General features: G+C 35.2%; 1 protein-coding gene across 1 annotated transcript in view; it reads left to right on the forward strand.

The window, feature by feature from the left end:
- The first annotated feature begins 489 nt into the window (after positions 1-489).
- Positions 490-27,479, forward strand: part of LRCH2 (leucine rich repeats and calponin homology domain containing 2) — a 69,585-nt gene continuing 42,595 nt past the window's right edge. Inside the window, exons 1-10 of the mRNA XM_059386254.1 lie at positions 490-590; positions 674-810; positions 5,010-5,143; positions 9,554-9,641; positions 9,930-10,041; positions 10,226-10,323; positions 10,425-10,483; positions 12,418-12,525; positions 17,257-17,334; positions 18,885-18,950. Coding sequence (XP_059242237.1) covers positions 524-590; positions 674-810; positions 5,010-5,143; positions 9,554-9,641; positions 9,930-10,041; positions 10,226-10,323; positions 10,425-10,483; positions 12,418-12,525; positions 17,257-17,334; positions 18,885-18,950 — 947 coding nt within the window. The 5' untranslated portion in view covers positions 490-523. The remainder of the gene's footprint in view (positions 591-673; positions 811-5,009; positions 5,144-9,553; positions 9,642-9,929; positions 10,042-10,225; positions 10,324-10,424; positions 10,484-12,417; positions 12,526-17,256; positions 17,335-18,884; positions 18,951-27,479) is intronic.

The raw sequence follows: 27,479 nt of genomic DNA on the forward strand, positions 1-27,479 counted from the left end.
GAATCCTTTAGAGAAAGAGGTTTAAATTGATTCTGACCATCATTTTTGGTTCTCAAGCTCATGTCTGTAAGTCCTTGAGTCTCTCAGCTTTTGCCTAACAGAGTAACTCAAAACTACTATAATTGACAGATTATCTCAGTGATTGATAGTCGTTTTTGATTTTACCTCTGAATGAAGAGCACTTGGATGATCCTTATAGTTCTAGTTTTGATTGGCAAGAGTGGTCTTTAGTTGAGATTTTCAAAAGGCTGAATTATGTAGTACTCAGTTATAATTTCACAGTACTGCACAGAAAAATTTGATAACTGTGCTAAATTGACTTCATGATGTAATATAAATAGAAATCTGCCAGATAATCCATTTTTAGAGAAACAACATTTCAGGTAACTTTTGCTAGCTCCATTAGCCATGTGCTTTACTTTTAAAATGGAAATAGGTATTTCTCAGTTAGTTTGTTATAATTTTATTTTTTTATTTTCCTTAGGATATCAGCTGCAATGAGATTCAGGTCCTTCCCCAACAAATGGGGAAATTACATTCACTTAGAGAGCTAAATATAAGAAGAAATAATCTTCATATGTTGCCAGATGGTAAGATGCTCATTATTTTTACTGAAATGAATAAGAGAGTAACTGTGTCAAATTTAATTTAATTATCTTTCATTTCTGAACAGAATTAGGAGATCTTCCCTTAGTCAAGCTGGATTTCTCTTGTAATAAAGTGACCGAAATCCCAGTTTGTTACAGGAAGCTGCATCATTTACAAGTAATGATTTTGGATAACAATCCATTGCAAGTACCACCAGCGCAGGTTTGTAAGAAAAAAAATATTGTTTCTTCTCTTTTTATTCATAATTATGCATCAAATTGATAAATCAAAAAGCATCAGAATTAGAAGTCAGTTTATTGTTGAGGCCTTATTATCTAAGGGAGCTTTTCTGATAAGTGACTCTTGCACTTTGGTAGGAGTTTTAGCTTAGCTTCTAGAGAAGAGGGTTTTGAAAACCCAGATCCGGGGCGCCTGGGTGGTTCAGTGATTTAAAGCCTCTGGGATCAAGCCCTGCATTGGGCTCTCTGCTCAGCAGGGAGCCTGCTTCCTCCTCTCTCTCTGCCAGCCTCTCTGCCTACTTGTAATCTCTGTCAAATAAATAAATAAAATCTTTTAAAAAAAAGTTTTAAAAAAAAGAGAAAGAAAACCCAGATCCATAATTCTGTCAGTGTTCTTTTAAAAACAGACTGTGTAGTCTCTCTACCTCTGCCCAACTCAGGTATATGTTTACTTGACATTTGTTGTACAATTGATTATAACACATACTTAGCACTCATAGATGGAATCCTAACAGAAAGAAGATATGAGTGGAAAAGTATTAATTGAGCCTTTGAGTTGGAGGATTAAGTCCACGTGAAGTCTACTAAAATGATAGTAGAAGAATATACTAAACTACAAACCCATAAGGCCAAGGAATGAGAGAGAAGAGGGCTGCAGGGGAGAGATGGCAACAGAATTTTGGAAAATGGAAGACAGATGAAATAGCAGAAATTAGGGTCTTACACTCCCACAAGAGAATCTGGCCAAGGAAGCACATGACAGTGAAATGCCAACCCCTTCTCTACTTCCAAGCTATGTTCCCTCAGTCAGGGTTTGCATCCAGAAGAAGGGTTGCCTTTTTCTTTCTACAAAGGTACATTCCACTCATTCCAAAGGAGTTGCTTTCTCTAATTCAAATAAAGGCTGGCTGGGGTGCTGGTAGTAGCTGGCTGAGCAGGACAGGGAAAACTGAAGCTTGGATCCGCTATGGGAGAAGGCAAGAAGAGGAAGGTTGATTCACTTGTTAACCTGGGAATGGCTTGCATGTTGGAGGAAAACATATAACTGAATAGAAAGAAGAAAGACTGAAAATATGAAGGTCTGTAGAATGTCTAAGGCAGTGCTATCCAGCAGAACTTCCTGAATTATAGGAATGTTCTATAATTTGTGCAGTCTGATACCATTGGTTCTTGCCACATGTGGCTTTTGAGTACTTGAAATATGGCTTATGCGACTAAGGAACCAAAATTTAAATGTAATCTTATTTTGATTAATTTAAAATTAAGTAGCTTTGGGGTGCCTGAGTCGCTCAATGGGTTAAGCCTCTGCCTTCCGTTCAGGTCATGATCTCAGGGTCCTAGGATCGAGCCCTGCATGGGGCTCTCTGCTCAGCAGGGATCCTGTTTCCCCCTCTCACTCTGCCTGCCTCTCTGCCTACTTGTGATCTCTCTCTGTCAAATAAATAAATAAAATCTTTTAAAAATAAAATAAAATTAAGTAGGTTCACATGACTAGTGGCTACCATATTGGACACGACAAGTCTAAGATTTACATCCTCAGATTGTTGCCCTTAGCTCTGCAGTGACGTAACTAGCCCTCACTTGCCTTAGCAGAGGCCTGGGTTTATTTGGTAGTAGAATAGTCAGGTAGAGTCTCTCAGATTCTCTCCCTTGGTTCAGCAGCCAAAGCACTACTGCTTCTTGCCTCAGCAGATTATTTTATTGGTCATAATACGGTAAATACTACATTTTGATTTAATGAGAAACTGCGACATAGTTAAAATAATAGCAAAGATACATCTAGTGCTTACTGTGTTTCAGGCGCCATTGAAATGCTTTACATGTATTAATTTAATTCTTACAGTAACCCTATAAAAGGTAATATCATTATTCCTCATTTTTAAATTTTTTAAAAAATATTTTATTTATTTATTTGACAGAGATCACAAGTAGGCAGAGAGGCAGGCAGAGAGACAGAGAGAGAGAGAGAGGAGGAAGCAGGCTCTCCGCTGAGCAGTGAGCCCGTTGCGAGTCTTGATCCCAGGACCCTGAGATCATGACCTGAGCCAAAGGCAGAGGCTTAACCCACTGAGCCACCCAGGCGCCCCATTCCTCATTTTATATATGAGGAAACAGGCATCAAAGTTAAGGGACTTATTTAGTGCCACGTAGCTAGCATGTGGTACGGCTGGTTTCAAACCAAGGCAGTCTGATTCAAGTCCACGCTCTAACAACTATGCTATGCTTCTGAAGGAGGAAGCAGGTTGATAGGGATTGAAGATGGGATGATGGTATGGTGTTGATGATACGTGATTAATGGTGGTAGTGGTAATGTAAGAAATCCAAGTCTTCATTTTCCTTAGACCTCAATAAATAAGATCCATAACTAAATTAAACAGTAGAACCATGTTACTGGTACGTATAAAGGTAAGTATCAGGAAACCAACTAAAAGTCGACATGTGGGGACTAGGTCTTGGAGATTAAAAGGGGTGGATTAATTTTTTGTTACCAGTTTTAGAATTCTCTTTGATTTTAAAACTGTGTACATGAATAACTACAATAAGAAATTTATGAAAGGGGGCACCTGAGTGGCTCAGTCGGTTAAGAATGTGACTTCAGCTCAGGTCATATCTCAGGGTCTTGGGATTGAGCCAGGCATAGGGTTCCCTGCTCAGTTAGGAGTCTGCTTGTCCCTCTCCCCCTCCCCCTGCTTTTGCGCGCACACTCTCTCTCTCTTTCTCAAATAAATTTTTAAAAAATTTACAAAAGAAAAGAATTCACCATGACAATGAGTGATGATTATTTTTTGGTATATACAGATAATGGGATATATTTTAATTCGTAATATATTTATATTCTAATAGCTTAGAAGTTTTTCCTTTTAAATGAAATTTTTCAGTGGTCAGGTCAGATTTGGTATCTATTACAATTATCTAAGAAACATTCTTCCTTTATACCAGGAATGATAATTACCTTTAAATTTACTTTTCTTAAGACTGTTTTGTTTCTTACTGTTTCCTTTTCTTTTTTTTTTTTTTTAATTTTTTTTATTTGACAGAGAGATGTAATGAGAGAGGGAACACAAGCAGGGGGAGTGGGAGAAGGAGAAGCAGGCCTCCCGCTGAGCAGGGAGCCCAATGTGGGACTCCATCCCAGGACCCTGGGATCATTATGGAAGCCGAAGGCAGACATCTAATGACTGAGCCACCCAAGCGCCCCTCTTACTGTTTTCTTTGTTGATTATTTTTGCATATATTTGTAGGTTATGTAGGCCCATAAAACTAAACATTTTTGATTATAGTTTTCTTTTCTTTTTTTTTTTTTAAGATTTTATTTATTTGACAGAGGGAGAGTTAGAGAGGGAGCATAAGCATGGGGAGTGAGAGAGGGAGAAGCAGGCTTCCTGAGTGGGGAGTCTGATGTGGGGCTTGATCCTAGGTCCCTAGTATCATGACCAGAGCCAAAGGCAGATGCTTAACAGCTGAGCCACCCAGGTGCCCCACCTTCCAATGTTTAGACCAAACAATTTAGTGGTTCTGAAAGATTACTATTTTTTTTTAAGATTTTTTTTTTTTTTTTCATTTACTTGAGAGAGAGCACGGGCAGGGAAAGGGGCAGAGGGAGATGGAGAAGCAGACTCCCCACTGAACAGGGAGCCTGAGGATGCCAAAGATGCCAAGGATCCCCGGCTCTAGGCCCTATCCATGACCCGATGATCCAGGACCCTGGGGTCACAGCACCAGCTGAAGGCAGTTGCTCAACTGACTGAACCACCCAGGTCCCCCTGATAAGACTACTTTAAGGAATTACATGGGTTATTTTTTTTTTCTTGTTCTTATCAGTGCAATGAATATATTTTTTCTCACTTTTTTCTTATAAAAGATACTTTTATGAGTTATAGATTTTATATTATTTGGTGGTTTGTATATTGTACTTCTAACAAGAAAACATTAGTGATACACAGAAAAATTAGCTTATTTTTTTCTGGTAAGAATAGAAACAGTGAAAGAATTTTAGTTGGTATCATTGTCAAATGTTTTCATTAAGTGTCAGCTGTAGAAATTATTCAAATATGTGAAGTGTCTATTATGATTGTGATGTCTCAGCATAATTTCAGGTTATTAAAATATATAAATAAGTTGATAGGTAAAACTTATATTTGTACCTATATAGTTAAATCTACTTTCTCAATTATTTGACAGATATGTTTAAAGGGTAAAGTTCACATATTTAAATACTTAAATATCCAAGCATGTTGCAGAATGGATAAGAAACCAGATTCTCTGGATCTTCCATCATTAAGTAAAAGAATGCCCTCCCAGCCTCTCACAGACAGGTAATGTAAAATTCTTACAATCTCTTTTCATGTTCAGTGTCTTCTCTGTATGTAAAAGATATTTATTAACCTGAGTGCACCGAATATATTTAGGTTCATTGGCCCAGTGTTAAAATCAATAATTGACTGATGTGAAATCTCACCATCATAGAATGAACCTCTGTGATACTAGAATAAATTTTGTATTTTCTCAAAATATTAATTAATACTAATATATTAGTAGTAAAATATAAATGTTTGACATTATAGTACAGAAACACTAATTTCTCAGGACTCGACAACTGTTAATTTACTACTATTATCACTTTATTGTACCAAACAGTATTGTAATAACTAGCAGAATTTGACTTTGAACTGTAGTTAGTGGAAGAGCAAGACATTTTGGGGTACCTTTCTTCTTCATATTCTTTATTCTTTATGTCTAGATCAAAGGTGATTTATCATTGATATGATATGAAAATTTCCTCCTGAGATTTTGAAGTGGTAGATTTGATTATCTGTTTTTAATTATCTTTTGGGGATGTAGGTTGTTCTGAAAGATTTCATGGAAACATAATTTCGTCCATTAGTATGGAAAATAATTTGGAATGGGGTGAGACTACAGAAAGGAAGAATGTACTCTTCCCTAAAATGTTTAAAGACTTGTCATTTTATTTGTGCCAAAATTTAGACTAATTGGAATGACAATATTTTAAGTACTGTTCTTGATTTCCTGAATAGGACATTTTCTTGAATGTTTCTGTTGCCTATGTAGAATTAAATATCTAAACATTATATTTAATTCCTAAAGATTAATTTGTTTAATATTATGAATGGTAATAGGTTAAATAATTCTACAGAAACTAAACTTTATTCGTAGTCTAATCTATTAGTTTGCTTTCTATTTATTTAAAGATGAATTTACTTCAGTAATGGCATTCATTGTACTAGTCATTTATTTATTTTACAAATAACAGTTGGGGAAAAAAAAACACCAGTATCAGACAATTGCTTACTGGTAGGTTCAGGGTGTGTTTTGTTAAATGATATACACCTTGGTGTTGGCCCTCAATGGAGTCCACAGTATAGTGGAGGAATCAGTCAGCAAAGCAAATAAATCAAATAGTCATACACACTTAAATTTCAAATTGTGTCAAGTACTGTGAAGGAAAGGAACATGTTTCAGGAGGGTGGTCAGGGAATGTCGCTTTGGGAAGGTGAGGTTTTAAGTCAAGACCTGAAAGGAGAAAAGCTAGCTGTGTAAAGATGAAGGAGAAGAGCATTTCAGGCAAAAGAATGACATGTGCTAAGGCCTTAAGTTAGGAAGAAACTTCGTGTGTTAAAGAAACTGAAAGGCCAGTGTGATTGGAGCAGAATGGCTGAAGGGTACGGATATACAAGTTGATTTTGGAGAAATAGTCAGGGCTCAAGTCACGTGGGTGCTCTGGAACTGTGGTAAGGAGTTTGAATTTTACTTGTAGTACAACAGTAAGTCGGTGGACAGTTATAGGCAGGGGAATGATCCGATTTATGTTTTTAAAAGGAGGTATTTTGGCTCTTGTAAGGAGAATAGATTGGAAATAAGCAAAAGCAGAAGCACAGGGTCTAGTTGAGTTTTGAAGTACTTCCAAGAGATCAAGGGGTCTTAAACAGGGTGACTGTAGTAGTGATGAAAAGGAGTGGACAGGACTGAGACATATTTTGGAGATGGTCTCTAGCAATGATATCCAATAGAAATGTAATATAAGCTACATATGTAGTTTTGCATTTTCTTATAATCCATTGAAAAAAGTAAAAATGAAGCAGATGAAATTAATTTGAATAGTATGTTATTTAGGGATGCCTGGGTGGCTCAGTCAGTTAAGCATTTGCCTTCAGCTCATTTCATGATTCCAAGGTCCTGGGATTGAGTCCCACATCCCACATCGTGCTCTGTGCTTAGTTGGGAGCCTGCTTCTCCTTCTCTCTTTGCCTGCTGCTCCCCCTGCTTGTGCTCTCTCTCTGACAAATAAATAAATAAGAGTCTTAAAAAAGTAATGTTATTTAATCCAGTATGTCCAAAATATCATTACAACTTATATTTCTTATAAAATGTTAGTAAGGTACTTCATGTTCTTTTTCTTTCTATTACATCATCTAAATCTAATGTGTATTTTTTGTTTATAGCGCATTTCAATTTAGACTAGCCACATTTCAAGTGCTCAGCAACTATATATGTTGGCTAGTGGCTACTATATAGAATAGTGCACATTAATAGAGCCTTCCATACCTTGACTATTTTGTAAATTTCTTATTCTACATAGATAAGCATTATAGTAGTTAAGCATATCAACTTTTGGAGTTAGACATAAACGCCCATGAAGTCCTTCTCCAGCTCTTAGTAACTTTATGTCCTTGTGTCATAATGTCTTTAGTCCTTAGTTTTCTTATATGTAAAAGGGAAAATAATCATATGGATTAAATTAAATAATGTCTATAGAGTACATAACACAATGCCTTACCAAAACAATTCCTCAACAAATAGCTTATTACTATCATTGTCAACTATTAAAAATACACATATATTTTAGTATAGTACATGGATATATTATTGTGCAGTGGCGTCAGATGGATTTTGCTTCTAATCATGGTTTAACCTCTTAAATCCACTGTAGACTGTGTAAATTATTTAATCTTTCTGAGCCTGTTTATTTAAAGTGTTAACAATACCCACTTCATAAGCTTGTTGTGAGAATTAAATGTGTGTGTGGCAACTAGTTCAAGAAATGATATTCAGTAAATGTTACATTTTTTCAGGGCACCTAGGTGGCTCAGTCGGTTGAGCATCTGCCTTTGTCTCAGGTCATGATCCCAGAGTCCTGGGATGAGCCCTGCATTGGGCTCCCTGATCAGCACGAAGCCTGCTTCTCCATTTCCCCCCATAAAGTTAAGCTTCATTATCCTCACTTGTAAAAAGAAATAATGCATAAATTGTAGAGTGTAAGGATTATAAATAAGATATGATGTGTACCTGGCACATTAGCTAATACAGTGTGGACACTCAATAAATGCTAGCAAGTAATGCCTCTCTTTATCCTTCAAGACTAAGCTCAAATGCCACATTCTTGGGTGAGGCCTTTCCTAAACTTAACAAGAATTGATTCTCTTTTCTCATAGTACTTTATATTTGCCTTTATCTTAGTCTTCAAAATATATATACATACTTCCTCTCTGGGCTGAGAACCCTTTGAGGTCAAACATTTTTTAATTCATCTCATTTCATTTCAAGCATTCAGCATAGTGCCTACACTTACTTGGTAGTTGCTTACCTGAGTTTATCGATACACTCCTGGAATGTGTGCATATCAGTATTTGGGGAAGAAATATAGCATAGTGATTAAGATCAGGGACTTTAGTGTTAGATTCTTGGGATCAAATTTAAACTGCCATTCGTAATTTGCGGGTCACTTGTTCAATCTGTCCTGGCCTGTTTCCTCACCTGCAAAAAGAAAACACTAATGCACTAGAATTTAAACCAGGCATATATGAGGTATCACCTTTAAAGCACTTAGCCTAATTCCTGGCACATAAAAAATGGTCTGTATAGAGTGTATGCAAGTTTCCATGTATGTAAATTGCAAAGTAAAGTGAAAAATACTTTGCAGCCTGGGTGGCATACTGTTGTGTAATTCAGAAATTTGCAAGGATAGATCTATCCTCATACCAAAACAATTGCTTATTCAGTTCTTTGCTGACATTCTTTTCTCTCTCTCTTTTTTTTGTATTTTTCTCTTAATTTTCAGATAGGCGTTATTTATAAAGTTAAAGCTTATTTTTAGAGCTAATGAAGAAACTATGAATTGTAGTTAAAAAATATTTCAATGTTCTATGGTGAAATGTGTAAAAACAGAAAAATAGAAAGCTCTTTCATTAAGGTTATTTTCTAGCAGGATGCTCTGCTTTTCTGATTCTCTCAGGAGAAGTAATAGGCATTGTTAACAGTTGACACTTTACAGATTTTATTTATTTATTTATTTATTTTGGAGAGAGAGAGAGGGCATGTGCATGCTGGATGGGGGAAGGAGCAGAGGTGGAGGGAGAGGGAGGGGGAAGGAATCTCAAGCAGACTCCCCGCTGAGCGTGGAACCTGATGCAGGGCTGGATCCCTCAAGCCTGAGATCCTGACCTGAGCTAAAACCAAGAGTCAGACACTTAACTGACTGAGACACCCATATGCCCCAACAATTGACACTTTACAACAGAGCACATGCAGGGAAAATACTACATGAGGTATAGAAGTGAAATATTTTATAGGAAGATTTCTGATATTTTCCCTTAAGGATCTTAGACATCAAGAGAGTATATTTTATATTACCTAGGGAAATTTTAGGTCAAGTCTGTATTTATTTAAGAAGAAAACCCTAACTGCCCTTAGAATTTCTATTTCCATAGTATGGAAGACTTTTATCCAAATAAAAATCATGGCCCTGACTCTGGAATTGGAAGTGATAATGGAGAGAAACGATTATCTACAACGGAAGTGAGTCTTTTCTATTGCTGATCTATTTTATTTTAAAAATTTGTTAGAGTTTTGAAATATGTAGACACTTGTACATACTTGATTTAATTTGCTTAAAAAATATCATTATTAAATTTTATGACTTCAGATGAAAAAAGAACATGTACAGAGCAGTAAATCTTACCATAATATTTTTTGGTTTGAGAACTGGAGATATAAAGCAGATATTCTGTTATGTGGAATTAAGAGAACTTAATCCTCTTCTATGTTTAAAATGCCCCATTTGTACTTTGTGCTTATGCCTTTCAGCCATCAGATGATGACACAATAAGCCTTCACTCTCAAGTCTCAGAATCCAATAGAGAGCAGACATCAAGAAATGACAGTCACTCAATAGGAAGTAAACCTGATTCTCAGAAAGGTAATTCATATGGTACCTGCTAATTTTATTTCATGTATATTGCTCTTATTAAAAAAGCATTTTGAAAAATTTTAGAATCTTCAGCCAGTTCTTTTATTGAAAAAATAGACTGTTATTCTAAATAATACAGTATGAAAGCACACTGTTTACTTATATTTTCTAACAAATATTAATCTGTAATTAGACCAAGAGGTGTATGATTTTATTGACCCCAACACAGAAGATATAGCAGTTCCTGAACAAGGAGATGCACATATTGGATCATATGTCTCTTTCCTTAAGGTAAAGAAAACTTTGAACAAATAAATACTAATAGCATACTTTCCTTGATCTCGTGAAAGTATACCACATAGATTTAAAATTATAACTTTCTTTTATATAAGGGGAAAGAAAAAGGTCCTGAGAAATCTCAGAAAAATGAAGAATTGGGAGATGAAAAAAGGTAAGCATATAGGAATTCTCAAATTGAAATGTTACTTATACATGAAATATTTGTTAGGTATTCCTACTTCAGAGTACTTTGAAAAAAATTAATTTTTGGTTCATTTACCTGTTAATTTTCATTTACCTGAAGTAGTTAATTTATAACTATTTCATTTGTCTGCATTCCTCGATTAAACTGTAAATTATAATAAATAATTAAGCTGAGTGTGTTATATACATTTCCCCTGCCTCCCAGAAGTGTAATTCTCCTATTACTATTACCGAGGAGGACTGTATTTTCACATACATTGCTTCATTTGAGCTCTTTAGCAACTCTTTAAAATAGGTGATTTTTTTTTTTTTTTTTTTTTTTGCATTTTTTAGTCAATGAGGAAACAGACCTGCAGTTTCAAGTGTCTGGCACTCAGGTCTTCTAACTCTTGGTCTAATACACTTTCCATTTCATCAGGCTGGTTATAGTAATTTTATGGGTATTTATCCCTGTATTTTATTAAAACCATTCCACTTTGGATCTTTTATGTATCATTTATCTTATGAAATGCTAGAATATGACTTGCTATATTTAGTCACTCCTTAAAGTTGCTTCGTAGCTGTAGGAAGGAAAGAAGGATCATTTGTTGAATACCTGCCATGTACCAGGATCTGTGCTATGTGATTTCCTATGTTTCTTATTTATTTTTATTAAAAATTTTTTTTTACTGTTTAAAAATTTTTTTTAGCAGTCTGTACACCCAACATGGGGCTGGAACTCATGACCCTGAGATCAAGAGTAGCATGCTTTTCCAAATGAGCTAGCCAGGAGCCCCTAAGATTTTTTTTTTTTAAGTTCTATTTATTTAATTTCTCTACCCAACATGGGGCTCGACCTCATGACCCCACAATCAAGAGTCATATGCTCTTCCAACTGAGCTAGCCGGATGCCCTTCATGTTTCTTATTTAATCTTTCCTAAATCCTATAGGGTTGATACTGTTTCTATTTTTACAGATAAGGAAGGGGGAAGTTTGGAGCCTCTAAAGTTTCTTGCCTAGAACTACTTAGATAGTGTCCACTAGAACCTAGGGTATGAATGTAACTCTCTCTGATCCCTAAGCTTTTCTCTTTTCTCTACATTGTGCTTCCTCCAAGTGACCTCACTGGTAACTTTTTAATCAGTTATGAATTAGTCATCTCTGGTACCCCATAAGGTGGTACATTGCTTTGTCTTGTACTCTTTATATTTCATTTTTCTATTACTTTCTCATCTTATCTCATGAAGACAGTTGTATTAACTTGAGTGTCACAGTGGCATATAAGATATGGTCAAGATACAAAGTCTTAGGATTTGATACTTTGTTTTAAGTGAAATACTTTTGGGATAAAATTACTAGAGTTTGGAGAACAACTTACTTAAAAATTCCTTTGTTCTTTATGAATGATTAAAAATTATGTATTTTAATGAGCATTTTCCTGCAGATTTGCCAGTCTTGTACCTATTTTTCATTTCTTCTACTCAAACATTTTACATGGAGAATTTTAACATTATGATGAATAAACTGATAAAAGTAGGGTGGTTTAGTAAAATTTTCATAGCACTTGATATTTATAAAGACAGGCGTATTAGAGCTTTGAAGTTCTTATTACTCTCAAGATTGGGGAGTATGCATTGTTAAATTATAAGAAATTACAAAATGGTAATGCAGTTTACTTTGTTAGCCATTAATTATATTAATATCACCAGTATGGTACATTTCCTATTGAATAGAAGATAGGTATGTTTTCATATTCCTTAAATATTTCTTATTCCTTATTTTAATGTTTTAAATACAAGGACATTAGAATTTTAGCTTTTTACATGATATTAGAAATGAAAAAGTGATTTCTGTTTCTGGAAGCTGGCATAAAATATCATCGGCCTTAGATTTTGGATAACCATGTTTGTGTCACCTTTCAGACTTGGGAAAGAACAGTTACTTGCAGAGGAAGAGGATGATGATTTGAAGGAAGTAACTGATTTGAGGAAAATAGCCGCTCAGTTATTGCAGCAAGAGCAGAAGAACAGGTATTTTTTCAGTAATGAGATTTAAATAGGCAGACTTTGTAATCATTAAGTGATTATTCAAAGATTATCAAATGAAGTTTCCAGTAAACAATAGGACCATCTTAAGATCTATGTCAAGGGACTAACTACTAAAAAATTAGGAGAGAAGTGTAAAGTTAACATACACAATTGACATATACTTTATATTCACAGTCATTTTATTTAATTATTGTGTAGGTATCTCTTTTATTTTTGTGTGCTAAATAATAACTGATTTATTTGTTGATAATCATTTTAGCTCACAATAACAGATACATTATAAGTGTTACCCCCTAAGTACATGTCATGTGTATGTAGTGCACTTTTTATCAGATTCCAGATTACCTGGGATATGTATAAACTCCTTAAAATTGAATGGAACTTTATAATGGTTGATTAAATCAGCATGATGATTTGGAGGTCACAGGTTCACTTTGGTGTGTTCCTTGATCAATAACGATTTTTCCCTCTGGCTAGGCTTTCCTTACATGCCATTGGCAATAAGGAAGATGTATGAATGACTATAGAATCAGTGCAAGTCCATTTTTAATACAGAAGTTCTATGTGCTGCTGAAGGTCTGCTATTATGCCATCTTGATGTACTAAGAGTACTATATTTATAGTTTTGAAATAATAAAGGAGATTTGAGTGTTTTTTTGTTTTGAGAAAATTAAAAGAATAATTTTGTTAAATTTATTATGGGTAGCTAATAAGTACTTTACTTCTCTTAACCAAAACAATAAATGTTCGTGGGTCACATGACCATGTTTTGGAATGTTAAAAATTTAAGTACACTGGCATTTGCTTTTAGATATGCTTTGAAAAATAATTACTATTGAAACTTATCAAATTGCAAATGTCTGCTTTTAAGGGCCACTATATTTTTTAATAATGACTGATTATCCTTTTTTGTGCAACTACTACATTTATAGAATTAAATCCATACTAGAAAATATCACTCCTCTTTATTCCTTCGATATCTAAAGTATCCTCATTTCCAGTTCATGTTTTTCTTCTACCATAACTTTCTGTCACCCTTTTCTCTGAAATTCATTTTCTGAACCTTTCCTATCATTCGTTTCTAATGGGCCTTTTTTTATATTGGCTACTTGTGAGGTTATGTATGCTTTTCTCCCTCCAGTATAATCAAAGTATTGGTTGTCCCCATGGTTTAAGAGGTTTATGAAGCAAGCCACCACCTGCTCTATGTGACTTAAAAAATAGTTAAGTTTCTGTCTCTTCTACCCAATAGTTGAAATGATTGTATTTATCATTATGATAAATATCTGACTTTAAAAGAACCCACAGCAATATTTATTTCTCTGATTATGTTAAAAATAGTATTGGAGGGCATAATTTTAGATTTTAACAATGTCGTATATATCGTTTCTATATTTTTCAGTTTTCTACTATTTTTCTTGTCTTTCAATAACTTGAATTATTCTTTTTGGTTTAGAAACAATATCAAATGATGTTTTGTAGGTTTTATTTTTGTGATAGTTTTGTAATCTGTAAAAAATAATACCTAGCACTGTGCCTTGTACATGGTAGGTACTCAGTAATACTGTTATTAGTTAATTGATTGCTTGAAGATGAGATTAACAAATTTAAAGCTAATAGGAACCATTAATTTAGTTATGTTCATTCTGAATAACTTGTTACTTTTTTAGATGTATGCAAAAGTAATTTCTCTATATCTGCTGTTTCTCTTCATCAGCCATTTCAGACGTTAGCACACATAGATATAGATCTTTTGATGCGGAGACATTAATGTAATAATTATATCTTATTTTGGAAGGCCTTAAAATATTTATGAGATCTGGTCATAATGTAAGGAGCACATTTTACTTTTAAAAAATCTGTAATTTATAGACAATTTAAATTAGATCCTTGGCCAGTTCTCTTCTGTTAATGGCTGAACTTAAACTGATCTCAGAAGTTTTGTATGCTGATTTACTCCACTAAATAATCTCTTCTCTTCTTCTAAAATATGTTGGTGTTGCTCACATCTCTTAGATGCAGATAATTAAAATTTTTGTTTGCTATTACAGTACTTGATTTGAGTGAGTCCAAAAAAATCAAAAGTAATCTTCTATAAAGATATATCCATCCCTTAGAGGATTTGATGTTAATTGTACCTTTTCTGGTTATAGATTTTCTCTTTCACACCGTATTGTGCTTTTGATTCCAATTTTATTAATGAAAAATTTGAAATGCTATTTAAAATTGCAAGTCAGGGATGCTTGTGTGGCTCAGTCGGCTAAGTGCACACCTCTTGATTTTGGCTCAGGTCGTGATCTCAGGGTCGTGAGATCAAGCCCTGCATCAGCCTCCATGCTCAGAGTGGAGTCTGCTTGAAATTCTTTTTCCTTTCCCTTTGCCCCGCCCTGTTTATATGTGTTTTTTTCTAAGTAATAAATCAATAAAATCTTAAAACAAAATAGGATTAAATTCTAAATCAGGAGTTATAACATTTCACTTAAGGTTTTAAAGTCATTATAATATTTTTGTTTATTGTCTTGATTTAAAATGATTTATGTGGAGTAAAATTACCCTCGCATATCAGAAAGTACCACCTAGAACTCCTCCTCTGACTCTCTGCTACTTAACTATTCTTTAGCTAGCTACTAGTTGAAGGTAAATGTAGTGTTAGCTATCAGCTGAAAGAAGCCATGCATGTACTCCCAAATTAAAGGCAATTTAAAAACTGCTTAGAATGAGATCAGTGATTGCGGCACCTGGGTGGCTCAGTGGGTTAAGCCTCTGCCTTTGGCTCAGGTCATGATCCCAGGGTCCTGGGAGCGAGCCCCACAACGGGCCCTCTGCTCAGTGGGGAGCCTCCTTCCCCCTCCCCCTGCCTGCCTTTCTGCCTACTTGTGATCTCAGTCAAATAAACAAATAAAATCTTAAAAAAAAAAAAGAATGAAATCAGTGATCATTTTCTTAAAGCAACTTTGCCAGTTGTTTAGTTCATACTATTCTTAAAGGTGTCTTTTATTCTTTAAGCAAATTTGTACTAGTACTTTGAGGATAAAACTACCCAAGGAAAATAACAAGAGGGTATTGCACAGAATAATAGTGAAAAAGGGTGGGAAAGGAGATGAAATAAGCTATCAAGTAGATAACTCACAAGTGTTCAAAATCTGAAGGCCAGTTTTTAGAAGACTGCTTCCTCTTTGTCTGAGATGCATAGATTAAGCTACTTTGTTTTGACAGTTTATTGTTGAGTATTTAGAAGCTAATCTTTACCCCCTTGTTAAAGTACTGGATTATTTCTACTTGTATTTGGGTATATTGAAGTCCCTCTGAATCAGTGAAGCTCCCTATATTAAAAATAGCCATTCTGCAAGTTTTTAATATTCACTGTAATTTGGGAAATTAAAAAAAAAACTATCATCTTAAAAAATTATCTTAGCTGTTTTATTCTAAATTATTTAGCTAATTTTTCAAATGTCCACCAATACTCTTATCTAATTATTAGAGAAATAGCTACTGTTCTTTTTTTTTTTTTTAAGATTTTATTTATTTGACAGACAGATCACAAGTAGGCAGAGAGAGAGGAGAGAGGAGGAAGCAGGCTTCCTGCTGAGCAGAAAGCCCGATGGGATCGTGTCTTGAGCTGAAGGCAGAGGCTTTAACCCACTGAGCCACCCACGCACCCCTTCTTCTTTTTTTTTTTTTAAGAATTTATTTATTTTGGGGGCAGGGGCAGAGGGAGAGGGAGGGAGAGAGTATCAAGCAGGCTCTGCACTGAGCATGGAGCCCATCTTGGGGCTTTATCTCATGGCCCTGGGATCAAGACCTGAGCTGAAATCAAGAGTTGGACACTTAACTGACTGAGCCACCCAGGTGCCCCCTGTTCATTTTCTTTCTTTCTTTCTTTTATTTTAAGATTTTATGTATTTATTTGACAGAGATATACAGCGAGAGAGGGAACACAAGCAGGGGGAGCAGGAGAGGGAGAAGCAGGCTTCCTGCTGAGCAGGGAGCCCGATGTGGGCCTCTATCCCAGGACCCTGGGATCATGACCTGAGCTGAAGGCAGCTGCTTAACGACTGAGCCACCCAGGCACCCCATTCATTTTCTTATACAGATATTCTTATGTGGCTGAAAAAGTTGATGTTTATCTGGCTTCTTAAAATTTGCGTGGTTATCATCATAAAGAGAGGATTACAATATATATGGGCTTTTGCAATGAATAACTTCAGTTGACTGGTTCTTATTGCATTTTCATTCCTGCTAACTTGTATAGTATTTTCTATTATGTCTTTCTTTTTAATAAGGATTTTATTTGCTGTTAAGTGTGTCCTGAGAGTTTTCACTTATTGTGGAAAGATGTGCTTCTTAGTACTCTGTAATATGGCCAAATAAAAAAGTAATTCTGAAAAGTTATATTGAAGTATAATTAAGGATCATGGAAAGGAAAATCACATTTTGAGAAGTTTATTATTCTGGTTTAGAATGATAGAAATTATATACATACCCTATTTCATGTGATTTTTTTTTTCTTACCATATATATGAATGTTTCAGTTTGAGGGGCATCATGTTAACCTCTAGGTTGTTATAACTAATTAGGTCGTTCTCTCAACCCTTAAAATCTGTCCATTCTTTCTTTTCTGCTTGCTTTACTAATGACTTCCCTGTCCTCTCCCAAAACATCTTATTTCTCCCATCTTTTGATTTGGTTGATGTACGGGAAATGTGAATACAGATGGAGGCCTTTGTGTTATAGAGCATCATTCAGTGAAAAATTCTTCCAGAGGACCAGAAACGCAGGACATGCATCAAGGTATCTAGAGTTTATGGAAGCCTTAAGTATTAAGGGGCCAGGTTGGTGCAGCTGAATTTTATAGTCATTTACTTAAAATACAGTACTAGTAATGGGGTTAGGGAAATGTGCTAATAATCTAGAATAGATATTTAGATAATGTAGGTGTTTATTTTGACTTTGAGTATCACGAATAAAACATTAAATACCCATGTACAAACAAATGTTTACATAGGGGAATTCTCAAGTGTATAAAATACATTTTATAGGTAAATGGATCCCAATTTTGTTTTTCTTCTCCAATATGATTTATACACATCAGTAATCACAATGCTAATAAGTGTTGCTTGAGGAGAATTTGAAATTTACCATACTGAGGGCATTATAGTTTGATCCCTCACCTCCCCCTGTCAATAATTCTGACATTCACCCCTCAGGACAGTTCTTACTGTTACATCTCCTTTTTAAAAATCACTCTTCAAGGATGTATTTCTTCCTAACAGTCCTAGATATATATATATTTTTACCTTAGTTCTTTTGCATTTCAGGATTACGTGCAATTTTAGTATATGTCCATAGTAAGAAGAATAAAGGTGTTGTCAATCTCAAAATTGTTGGTACAAAGCTACACTGCTTTGCCTGTGATACTTGCCCTTGGCTCCTCACTGTGATTTCTTCCTAGGGAGGCTTTAATCCATCCAAGCTAGTGAGGAAACCGGGCTAATGGAAATTGGTTTCTTTAGGTTAACCATCTTTCTGAAATTACGAACTTGAGCTTAAAATATCTTTTAGTAGTAAATATGTAGTTTTAATTTTAAATTGTTTTCTCCTCCGTGTTTTGATAGTTGACATCTAAAGTTTTTTGAATAAAAGACATTTTTTTCTTATAAGACTAAACTTTAAAATTGAGAAGTTATATTTAAATCTAGAGTTAATATTAAGAACTCTTAAATATTTTAATGAGTTATGTGAAAGAAAGTTATTAATTCAACTTTTGACTTTCAGATTAATACTTAGAATTCTATAAAAATATGGACAAGAGTTCTCTCATGATGGTTTATCATTCTTTTTCTTTTTGTTTTCTACAAATAGCATTTCATTTGGGTATTAAAAGTTTGATAAACTTTTTAAGGAATTGAACTTTAACATGGCTTTACATTTAGAATGAAGGCTTGTTATTTGGCTTTTGGCAAAATGGTCATCTGTTCCATCAACATAACTCATGTCATTTGCTGTGTTGGGAAAATGAAATCAGTCATCATGGCACCTGAACAATCTGCATCTCTTTATTTTCTGTGTCAGCCAAAAGTTAGATGGACAGAGGGCAATAGTATGGTTAGAAGATATCCAGGCCTCGAGAAAAGGTTTATAAAAGAAGATGTGTGGAGGAGTTGGTGAGCTTCATTCCTTCATAATAGCCATGGACATTAGCTCTAAATAATATATAAACATTGTTTTCTAGCGGAGATCTTCATGGACCAGATGCAGTTTATTATGCAGATCTTTTATATCATGTGTAAATGCTTTTCTCCTTAATGTATTTTGGAATTAATGTATTGATTTACTTCTAGGATTCTTAATCATTCAACTTCTGTCCCAAGAAACAAGCCAAAACAAACTATGGAATGCGAAAAGAGGTATAAAAATATCTTAGTCCTTATATTTAGTAGTTTTTAATGAGACTTGATTCTCTAATAGTGATATTAAAACCCCTATATGTGGGCTTTAATTGAGTAGATGATACAGATTTAATATAACTAACTAGATAATTTAATGACAAACTGTGTCCTAGCCACCAGTTCAATGTACTTTTGATATAAACAAAAAATGCTGATTTGATATCTTTTTCTACTCATACCTGTATTTCGTTGTAATGATAGAAGCATTTATTTACTAACTCATTACTGCTGGGATTAATGTGTTTCTTCGTCGTTGTATTTGTTCTCTGTTATTGTTCACTTTTTTATTTCGTTTCAATTGGGTTTTACTAAATTCTTCCTTATGAATTCAGGATCCAAGTTAATATATGTGAATTCCAGAGAACCAGAAGACCTTGAAAGTTTCTATTTATTTTGTTGGCAGTTTGAAAGTTTGTATTAGGTTAAATTCCTGGGTCATTCCTGTAGGAGGGTAAACGTCCAAGGCTGGGTGTAGGGTTAGTATAGAAGTATACACAGAGAGAAGTAACATTTCTTGAATACTTGTATGCAAACTGTTTTGAGTGGGTTAGATGTCTTATCTCATTTAATCCTCATAATAACTCTATGAAGTTTTTACTCTTCTTACCTCATTTTGTAAGGGAGATAACCAAGGCTCAGAAATTACCATAATTTGCTCAAGGTCACACAGCTAGTAAGTGCCACAGTAAAGATTCAAGCCCAGGTTGTCTGGTTGCAGAACCTCAAGTCTTAACATATGGTAACAGGAACATTTTGCTTTCTTGAGATTCACACATCCCACTGATATCTTTTCCTGGATACCTCATAGTCTAAACTGAACTTATTTTTTCCCAAATTTATTTCTTCTGTATAGTTTGCCTGAGTGTGAATGTACCATTACTCAGTCACCAAAGTCAGCAACTTTGAAATTATCGGAAACTTCTCGTGCATCCCTCCCAATTCAGTCAATCACAGAGAATTATAGCTTCTTTTCTATTTTTTATTGTTTTTTAAAATTTTTTGAAGATTTTATTTATTTGAGAGAACATACACAGAGGGAGGGCGAGAGGGAGAAGAAGACTTCCTGCTGAGCAGAGAGCCCAGATGCGAGGCTCCATCCCAGGAGCCTTAGATCATGACCTGAGCTGAAGGCAGAAGCTTAACCGACTAAGCCACCTGGGTGCCCTGAAAATTATAGCGTCTTAACATTACTTCCATCTCTTCCAACTTCTTCATTCCTAGCACTGCCATGTTGGTTTAGGCTCCATCCTTTTCCTCCTGGATTACCACAACAGTCCCCAGACATATCTCCATTCTTCACTTTTGCTTACGTTTAAGTTTGTCTTCTGCATCGATGTAAGTGTTGGTTCCAAAACCGTCTGTGACTGTCATTTATTATCTTCTACTGGTTATCACTTTCAGGATAAAGCTGAAAATGCCTAAGTGAACCTGTAAGATTGAAGTGAGTTTCTGCTTACCTTAAACCTTATCATGCACTCTTCCACTGGCACGTTTTGCTGTTAGAACAGTAATTTTTCTCCTTATCTATCATGATTTCACATCTGTTCTATATCCTGGTTTCTCTACTGGAATTGCCCTTTTTTTCACTTAGGCTTTCAGAATTCAGTTCAAACATAAAGATGACTTTTTATACTCAAGTCTAGAAATGTTCCTCTACTCAAATTTCATTAATTGGATTTAACCCACTCCCTCCCTTTTTGAGTACTGATTCTGTTATCTTATATGTTTGCTCTCCTTAAAGTTTGTGTGATTACTTTGCTCCTCACTTCTTTTCATTCCCATCTTAATTTCCCTCCCCAGATTCCTAATATTCTCTTGAGAAGGACCCAATTGCCCAAATCTCAAAAGTGTGATACCTAATCCTGACCTCTCTTTCATATAACTATTAGTTCTACATTTCTCATTTTCAAAACCATCACTCAACTTTTTCTTTAAAAACAAAATTAAAAAAAAGTTTTCTGATAAGAATTAATGTAGCTTTGGTGTGACTGGGTAGCTCAGTGGGTTAAGCCTCTGCCTTTGTCTTGGGACATGATCTCAGGGTCCTGGGATCAAGCCCTGCATTGGGTGTGGGGGGGTCTCTGCTCAGTGGGGAGCCTGTTTCCCCCTCTCACTCTCTGCCTACTTGTGGTCTCTATGTCAAATAAATAAATAAAACCTCTTTAAAAAAAGAATTAATGTGGCTTTATGGTTGCAAAATTACAAAACTTGGCAAACACAAATAAATAAATATCACCTATTTTCCCACTCTCCAGAGATGACAGGTCATAGTATTTTGGTGTTTTCCCCTTCAGAGCCTTTTTCTGTGTGCATAAATAATTTGCACATGCATGTGTGTATGTGTATATACATACACCACAGAGTTGTATAACCTGTTGCCTACTCAACACTCCCACTTGGATGTATAATAAGCATATGAAACTTTTTATTTAACTTTTTTTTTATTAACATGTAATGTGTTATTAGCCCCAGGAGGCGTACGAAACTTTCAAATCCACACTCTTAATTTCTCCTTGCACCTCTTGAATTTGTTTTTCCTTTATTTATTCCCTTTTCAAAAAATGTCAACTCATCCTTATAGTTGCTCAGCTCAAAAACCTGAGTCAACCATAATATGTCACTTTCTTTCACATGCCATATCTAATCCATTAGTAAATAAGGGATTTGCTATTATTTGACTCTGCCTTCAAAATATACCCCAAATCTAATCACATCTTACCACCTCCACACCTTCCACCCTAACCCTCACCATGTCTTCTAAAAATTTTTTAAATTTAATTTTTATTATTTATTTATATTAGTTTTACTTTTTTTTTCCCTTCTGTGTTTTTGTTTAAATTCAAGTTACTTAACATTTAGTGTAAAATTGGTTTCAGGAGTAGAATTTATGGGTTCATCACTTACATACAATGCCTAGTGCTCATCACAAGTGCCCTCCTTAATGCCCATCACCCTACTAGCCCATCCCCCACCCACCTCCCCTCCAGCACCCTCAGTTTGAGGTCTCTGTAGTTAACAGTTTCTTATGGTTTGCCTCCCTATCTGTTTTCCTCCTATTTTACTTTTTCTTCCCTTCCCCTGTGTTCATCTGTTTTATATATTAAATTCCACATACGAGTGAAATCACATGATATTTGTCCTTCTCTGACTGACTTATTTTGGCTCTAGCCATCTCTTAACTTCAGTTATTAAAATAGCCTCCTAACAGGTTTCAGGCCCTTGCTTTCCTGTAGTCTGCTTTTCAAAAAAGCATCAGATTTTTATCTTTTGAAATATAAGTCAGATCATGTCACTCTTCATAATTCTCTAATGACTTCCCGTCTCGTTCGGGATAAAAACTAGAGTCCTTTAAGGACTTAGAAACCTCTACATTATTTGGCTCCCTCCTGTCTTCTTTCTTGCCTGGATCTTCCTGGTTGGTTAGTTCCTCTCTAGCTATACTGGCCTCCTTGTTGCATCTCCATACACCAGGCATTTCCTGCTTCCTCAAGGCTTTTGCCTCTGCCTGAAATGATTTCCCCCTAGATAGCCTTATGGCTTATTCCCTTGGCTTCAGGTTTCTGCTCAAATTTCACTTCATTAGCAAGGAGTTCCCTGGACAACTTAAATAAAAGAGGATGCCTCCCCACTTCTTTGTCCTTTTTCGATACCCTGTTTTATTTTTGTCCAAGAACGTAATACCCTCTGACATTCCAAATTTATACATTTTTTCCATCTGGCATTCTGAATATATACTACTTTGTTTACTGTTTGTCTTCACCACCACACCACTTCCTTGGCACACTACAGTGTCAGTTTTATCAGTTATTGAGAGAAGACTATTGAAAACTTCAGGACTAATTGGGGATTTGGCTTTGATGTTCTGTCATTTTCCCTTCATATAGTCGTATCCTCTGTATTAAATACATAAATATTTAGAACTGTAGTGTCCTCTTAATGAACTTATACCTTTGTCATTTTGAAATGACATTTTTTATATTTCTGATAGTTTTCTTTGAAGTCTACTTTTCTGATATTGTATAGTCATCTCAGCTTTCTTTTGATTAGTGTTAACATGATAGATCTATATTTCTCCATCCTTTTATTTTTAACCTACCTGTGTTTTTGTGGAGAAAGTTGATTTCTTGTATTTAGCATATGGTAGCACCTTCCTTTTGCATTTAATTGAGAATCTTTTAATGACAATGTTCATGTTGTTTATATTTAATGGAATTATTGATATTAATGGATTTAAATCTACCATCTTTTGTGCTTTTGTTGTTATAGCCATCTTTCCTCTTTTCAATTTTATTTTAAAATTCTCATTTATCTCCTTCATGGCCTTATTAGCTATAATTTTTTGTTATTGTACATTAGTGATTATTTTAGGGTTTAAGGTATAGTGTTTAACTGGGATGCCTGGGTGGCTCAGTCATTTAAGCATCTTCCTTTGGCTCAGGTCATGATCCCAGTGTCCTGGGATCGAGTCTTCTCCCTCTGCCTGCTGCTCCCCCTGCTTGTGTGCACTTGCGCTCTCTCTCTCTCTCTCTCTTTCTGACTCCCCCCCCCAAAAAAGAATAGTGTTTAACTTATCACAGTCTACATTCAAGTGCTATTATGCCATTTCATACGTTGCATAGCTTTACAACAGTATACTTCTGTTTCTTCCTTTTTGGCCTCTGTGATGGTGTTACTATATATTTTACTTATATATGTTATAAACCCCATAATACATTGTTATTATTTTGCTTTAACGAGTCAATTATTTCTTTAACGAGATTTAAATGTCTTTTATCTTTCCTCCCTTAACTATCTCTAGTAGCTCTGTATTTCCATGTATAGTTTTCTTTCTACCTGAAAGAGAAACTTTAAGACTACTTTTATTACTGGTCCACTCTTGTTGAATCCTTTCAGCTTCTGTATGAGAAAGTCTTGGTTTTGCCTTCTTTTTTTTTTTTTCCTTCATTTTTGAAAGCTATCTTTGCTGATACAAAATTCTAGGTTGACATTTTTGTTTTCTTTTAGTACCTTAAAGAATTTTCTCCTCTGTCCTCTGGATTAGATTGTTTCTTATGAAAATTCTATTGTCAATGTTTGTTTCATAGAATCTAATGTGTCTTTTTTCTCTAGCTGCTGCTTACAATTTTTTTTTTTATCATTTGTTTTTAAGTAATTTGATTATGAGGTATCTTGATGTAGTTTTTTTCATTTTTCTTTTGCTTGGAGTTCTTTGAGCTTCTGAAATTTGTGGGTTTATTGTTTTCATGAAATTTGTAAATTTGGGGCCCTTATTTCTTCAAAGATCCTTTTTGTCACCTGACCTATTCTTCTGGAACCCCAATTATATTTATATTAGGCTACTTAAAGTCTCCCACGAGTTGTTGAGGTTCTGTTCAGTCCTCTTCAATATTTTTCTTTTTGTCTTTGATTTTTCTTTTTAACATTTTTTTTTTTTTAAGATTTTATTTATTTATTTGACAGACAGAGATCACAAGTAGGCAGAGAGGCAGGCAGAGAGAGAGAGAGGAGGAAGCAGGCTCCCTGCTGAGCAGAGAGCCCGATGTGGGGCTCGATCCCAGGACCCTGGGATCATGACCTGAGCCTAAGGCAGCGGCTTAACCCACTGAGCCACCCAGGCGCCCCTCTTTTTAACATTTTTAAAGCTTTTATTTATTTATTTGACAGAGAGAGAGTGAGAGCACAAGCAGGGGAAGCAGGAGAGGGAGAAGTAGGACCCCAGGATCATGACCTGGGCTGAAAGCAGGCACTTAACTGGCTAAGCCGCCTAGGCACCCTCTACATTTGATTTTTGATAGTTCTTTTACTAAGTCTAGTCAATTCTTTTTTTTTTTTTTTTAAAGGATTCTATTTTTAAGTAATCTCCATACCTAATATGGGGCTCAAACTTACAACCCCAAGGTCAGGCGTCTCATGCTGTACCTACTGAGCCAGCCAGGCACCTCTTAAATGTCCAAACTACAGTTAATCCCATCCAGTTTATTTTTATGTATTTTTATATTTTTGTAATTTTATTTTTTTTTTCAGTGTTCCAGGATTCATTGTTTATGTACCACACCCAGTGCTCCTTGAAATACGTGCCCTCCTTAATACCTACCACCAGGCTCACCCAGCCCCCCACTATCCAGTTTATTTTTAATTTCAGTTGTTGTACTTTTCATCTCTTGAATTTTGATTTTTATCTATTTTATGTCTATTGTGTCTGTACTTAACATATTTAGTCTTTTTTTCTTGCTTCTGAATATTACCTGATTGAATTTTTGATTGAATGCTGGACATTGTGAACTTCACCTTCTTGGGTGCTGGATTTTACAGTATCATTATAAATATTCTTGAACATTGTTCTAGGATGTGGTTAAATTAATTGGCAACAGTTTGATATTTGGGGGATTTGGTTTTATAACTTGTTATATGGAATCAGTGTGGCATTTAGTCTAGGACTAGATTTGGCCCCCTACTGGAGGAAGACTTTTCTTCGTACTATAGCTGATGCCCCATGAACTGCATGCTTTTCCAGTCTGGCTGGTGGAAACCGGTATTAATTTATTCATAGTCCTCTCTAAGTCTGAGAGTTATTCGGTCTTTCTGGCTATTCGTTCTTTTGCCTAGTGTAGTTTTCTCAGGCATATGATCAGGGCTCAGTACTCTGTTGAAAATATTAAAAATTTTTCTGTAGAACTTTTAAGTTCTTTTTCTGTGCTTTGCTTTTTTTCTCTCTCACTTTGTCCTGTTAATGCCATCCATCTTTTTCATCCTGGCTCCCAGCTTCATCTCAATTCAGGGAGCTCCCTGGACCTTTGTTTTCTCCTCTCTGGGTTAGAAGCCTGGAAACTTTTCCTGCAGCAACCTGATGCAATTATGGGGGTTTCACCTTGTTTGTTACCCATCTGTAAGGGATAAAATGTCCTTTTTTTTTTTTTCTTGCCTGATACTCAGTGTTCTGGAAAGCAGAATTCTATATATTTTGTCTGCTCTTATAGTGTTTTCTGTCAGGGTATAAATCTGACCACTGTTACTCTATCTTGGCCAGACGCAAAGTCTAATTCTTGCATTTTGTTATGTTTTGTCAATGTTTAGTTTGTTTCTTTCATATAACTCCCTGCCCCAACATTTAAAAACTTACTGCCCATATTTTTCATATACTTATGTGATTTCATCTTTATTCATACTTAAATCTTTTAGTCATTAACTTTGGTATTTGATATGAGGTAAGGTAGGTAGTCTTTTCTTCCTCTTTTGTACCCTCTCTCTTTCTTTTTCTCATTCCCTACCCTCCTCACTCTCTGTTTTTCTTTCTTTCTGTGTGGGTTTTATAATTGGTTAATCAGTTGTCTCAACACTATTTGCGACATAGCCTATCATTTCTATGACAATTGTGAATTTAATTTTTTTAATCATAGGTTGTCACTGGAAAATCTATAAATTCTGGATCTCATAGTATTTAATTACTTTAATATATGCAGTCTCCTGGTAGGGAAATCCCCTTTATTATCTAACTTTTCTCCAAATTAACTTTGAAATTCTTTTATCAGGTCTCTAATACAAGCCCAGAAATACTTTCTATTTTTTATTATATTTTATTTCAGCTGCCAAATAATTTGAAATGGTTATACCCATAAAATTTAGTCTTTTTTTCTTTTTTTTTTTTTTAAGATTTTATTTATTTATTTGACAGAGAGAGAGACAGCGAGAGAGGGAACACAAGTAGGGGAAGTGGAAGAAGGAGAAGCAGGCCTTCGGCTGAGCAAGGAGCCCGACACACAGGGCTCCATCCCAGGACCGTGGGATCATAACCTCAGCTGAAGGCAGATGCATAGCAACTGAGCCACCCATGTGCCCAATATTTAGTCTTTCTAAGAACTTTATAGTTATTCAATTTCCTTTCTAAACACACTGGTAGTTTTTGTTTTGTTTTGTTTTGAGAGAGAGAAAGAGAGCACAAACGGGAAATAGGGAACAGGGTTGGTGGCAGAGGGAGAGAGAGAATCCCACGCAGGCTCCATGCTCAATGTTGAGGCTTGATTTCACAACCACGAGATCATGACCTGAGCTGAAATTAGGAGTTGGATGCTTAATTGGTTGAGCCACTCAAGTGCCCCAACATGGGTAGTTTTTTTTCTCATGCATGTCTAAATTATTTTTGTTCCAATATTTTTGCTTTTCCTTCCTTTTATGAATGAATTTTTTCCCTAATATATTTTATAGCTTGTTATAATTGATATATGAGAAAGCTATTAACTTTTGTATATTTTTTATAACTGGTAAACTTCTTTTAATAATAATGGGTTTTTTCCCCCCTTGGATAATCATATTTTCCATAAATTTTGAAAATTTGTTTCTTTCTAATTTTTAAATGTTCTTTCTTACTGTACAATAGAGAAGTTCTACAACAGTGTTGAATGATAATAGCTCTAGTGGGCATTTTGTCTGTGTATTTTTTTCAAAGGAACTTCTTGCCTAATAACAAGATGTGCAGTTTACTTTTCCTGA

The sequence above is a fragment of the Mustela nigripes genome, chromosome X (assembly GCF_022355385.1).
Source record: "Mustela nigripes isolate SB6536 chromosome X, MUSNIG.SB6536, whole genome shotgun sequence".
Classification (NCBI taxonomy): domain Eukaryota; kingdom Metazoa; phylum Chordata; class Mammalia; order Carnivora; family Mustelidae; genus Mustela; species Mustela nigripes.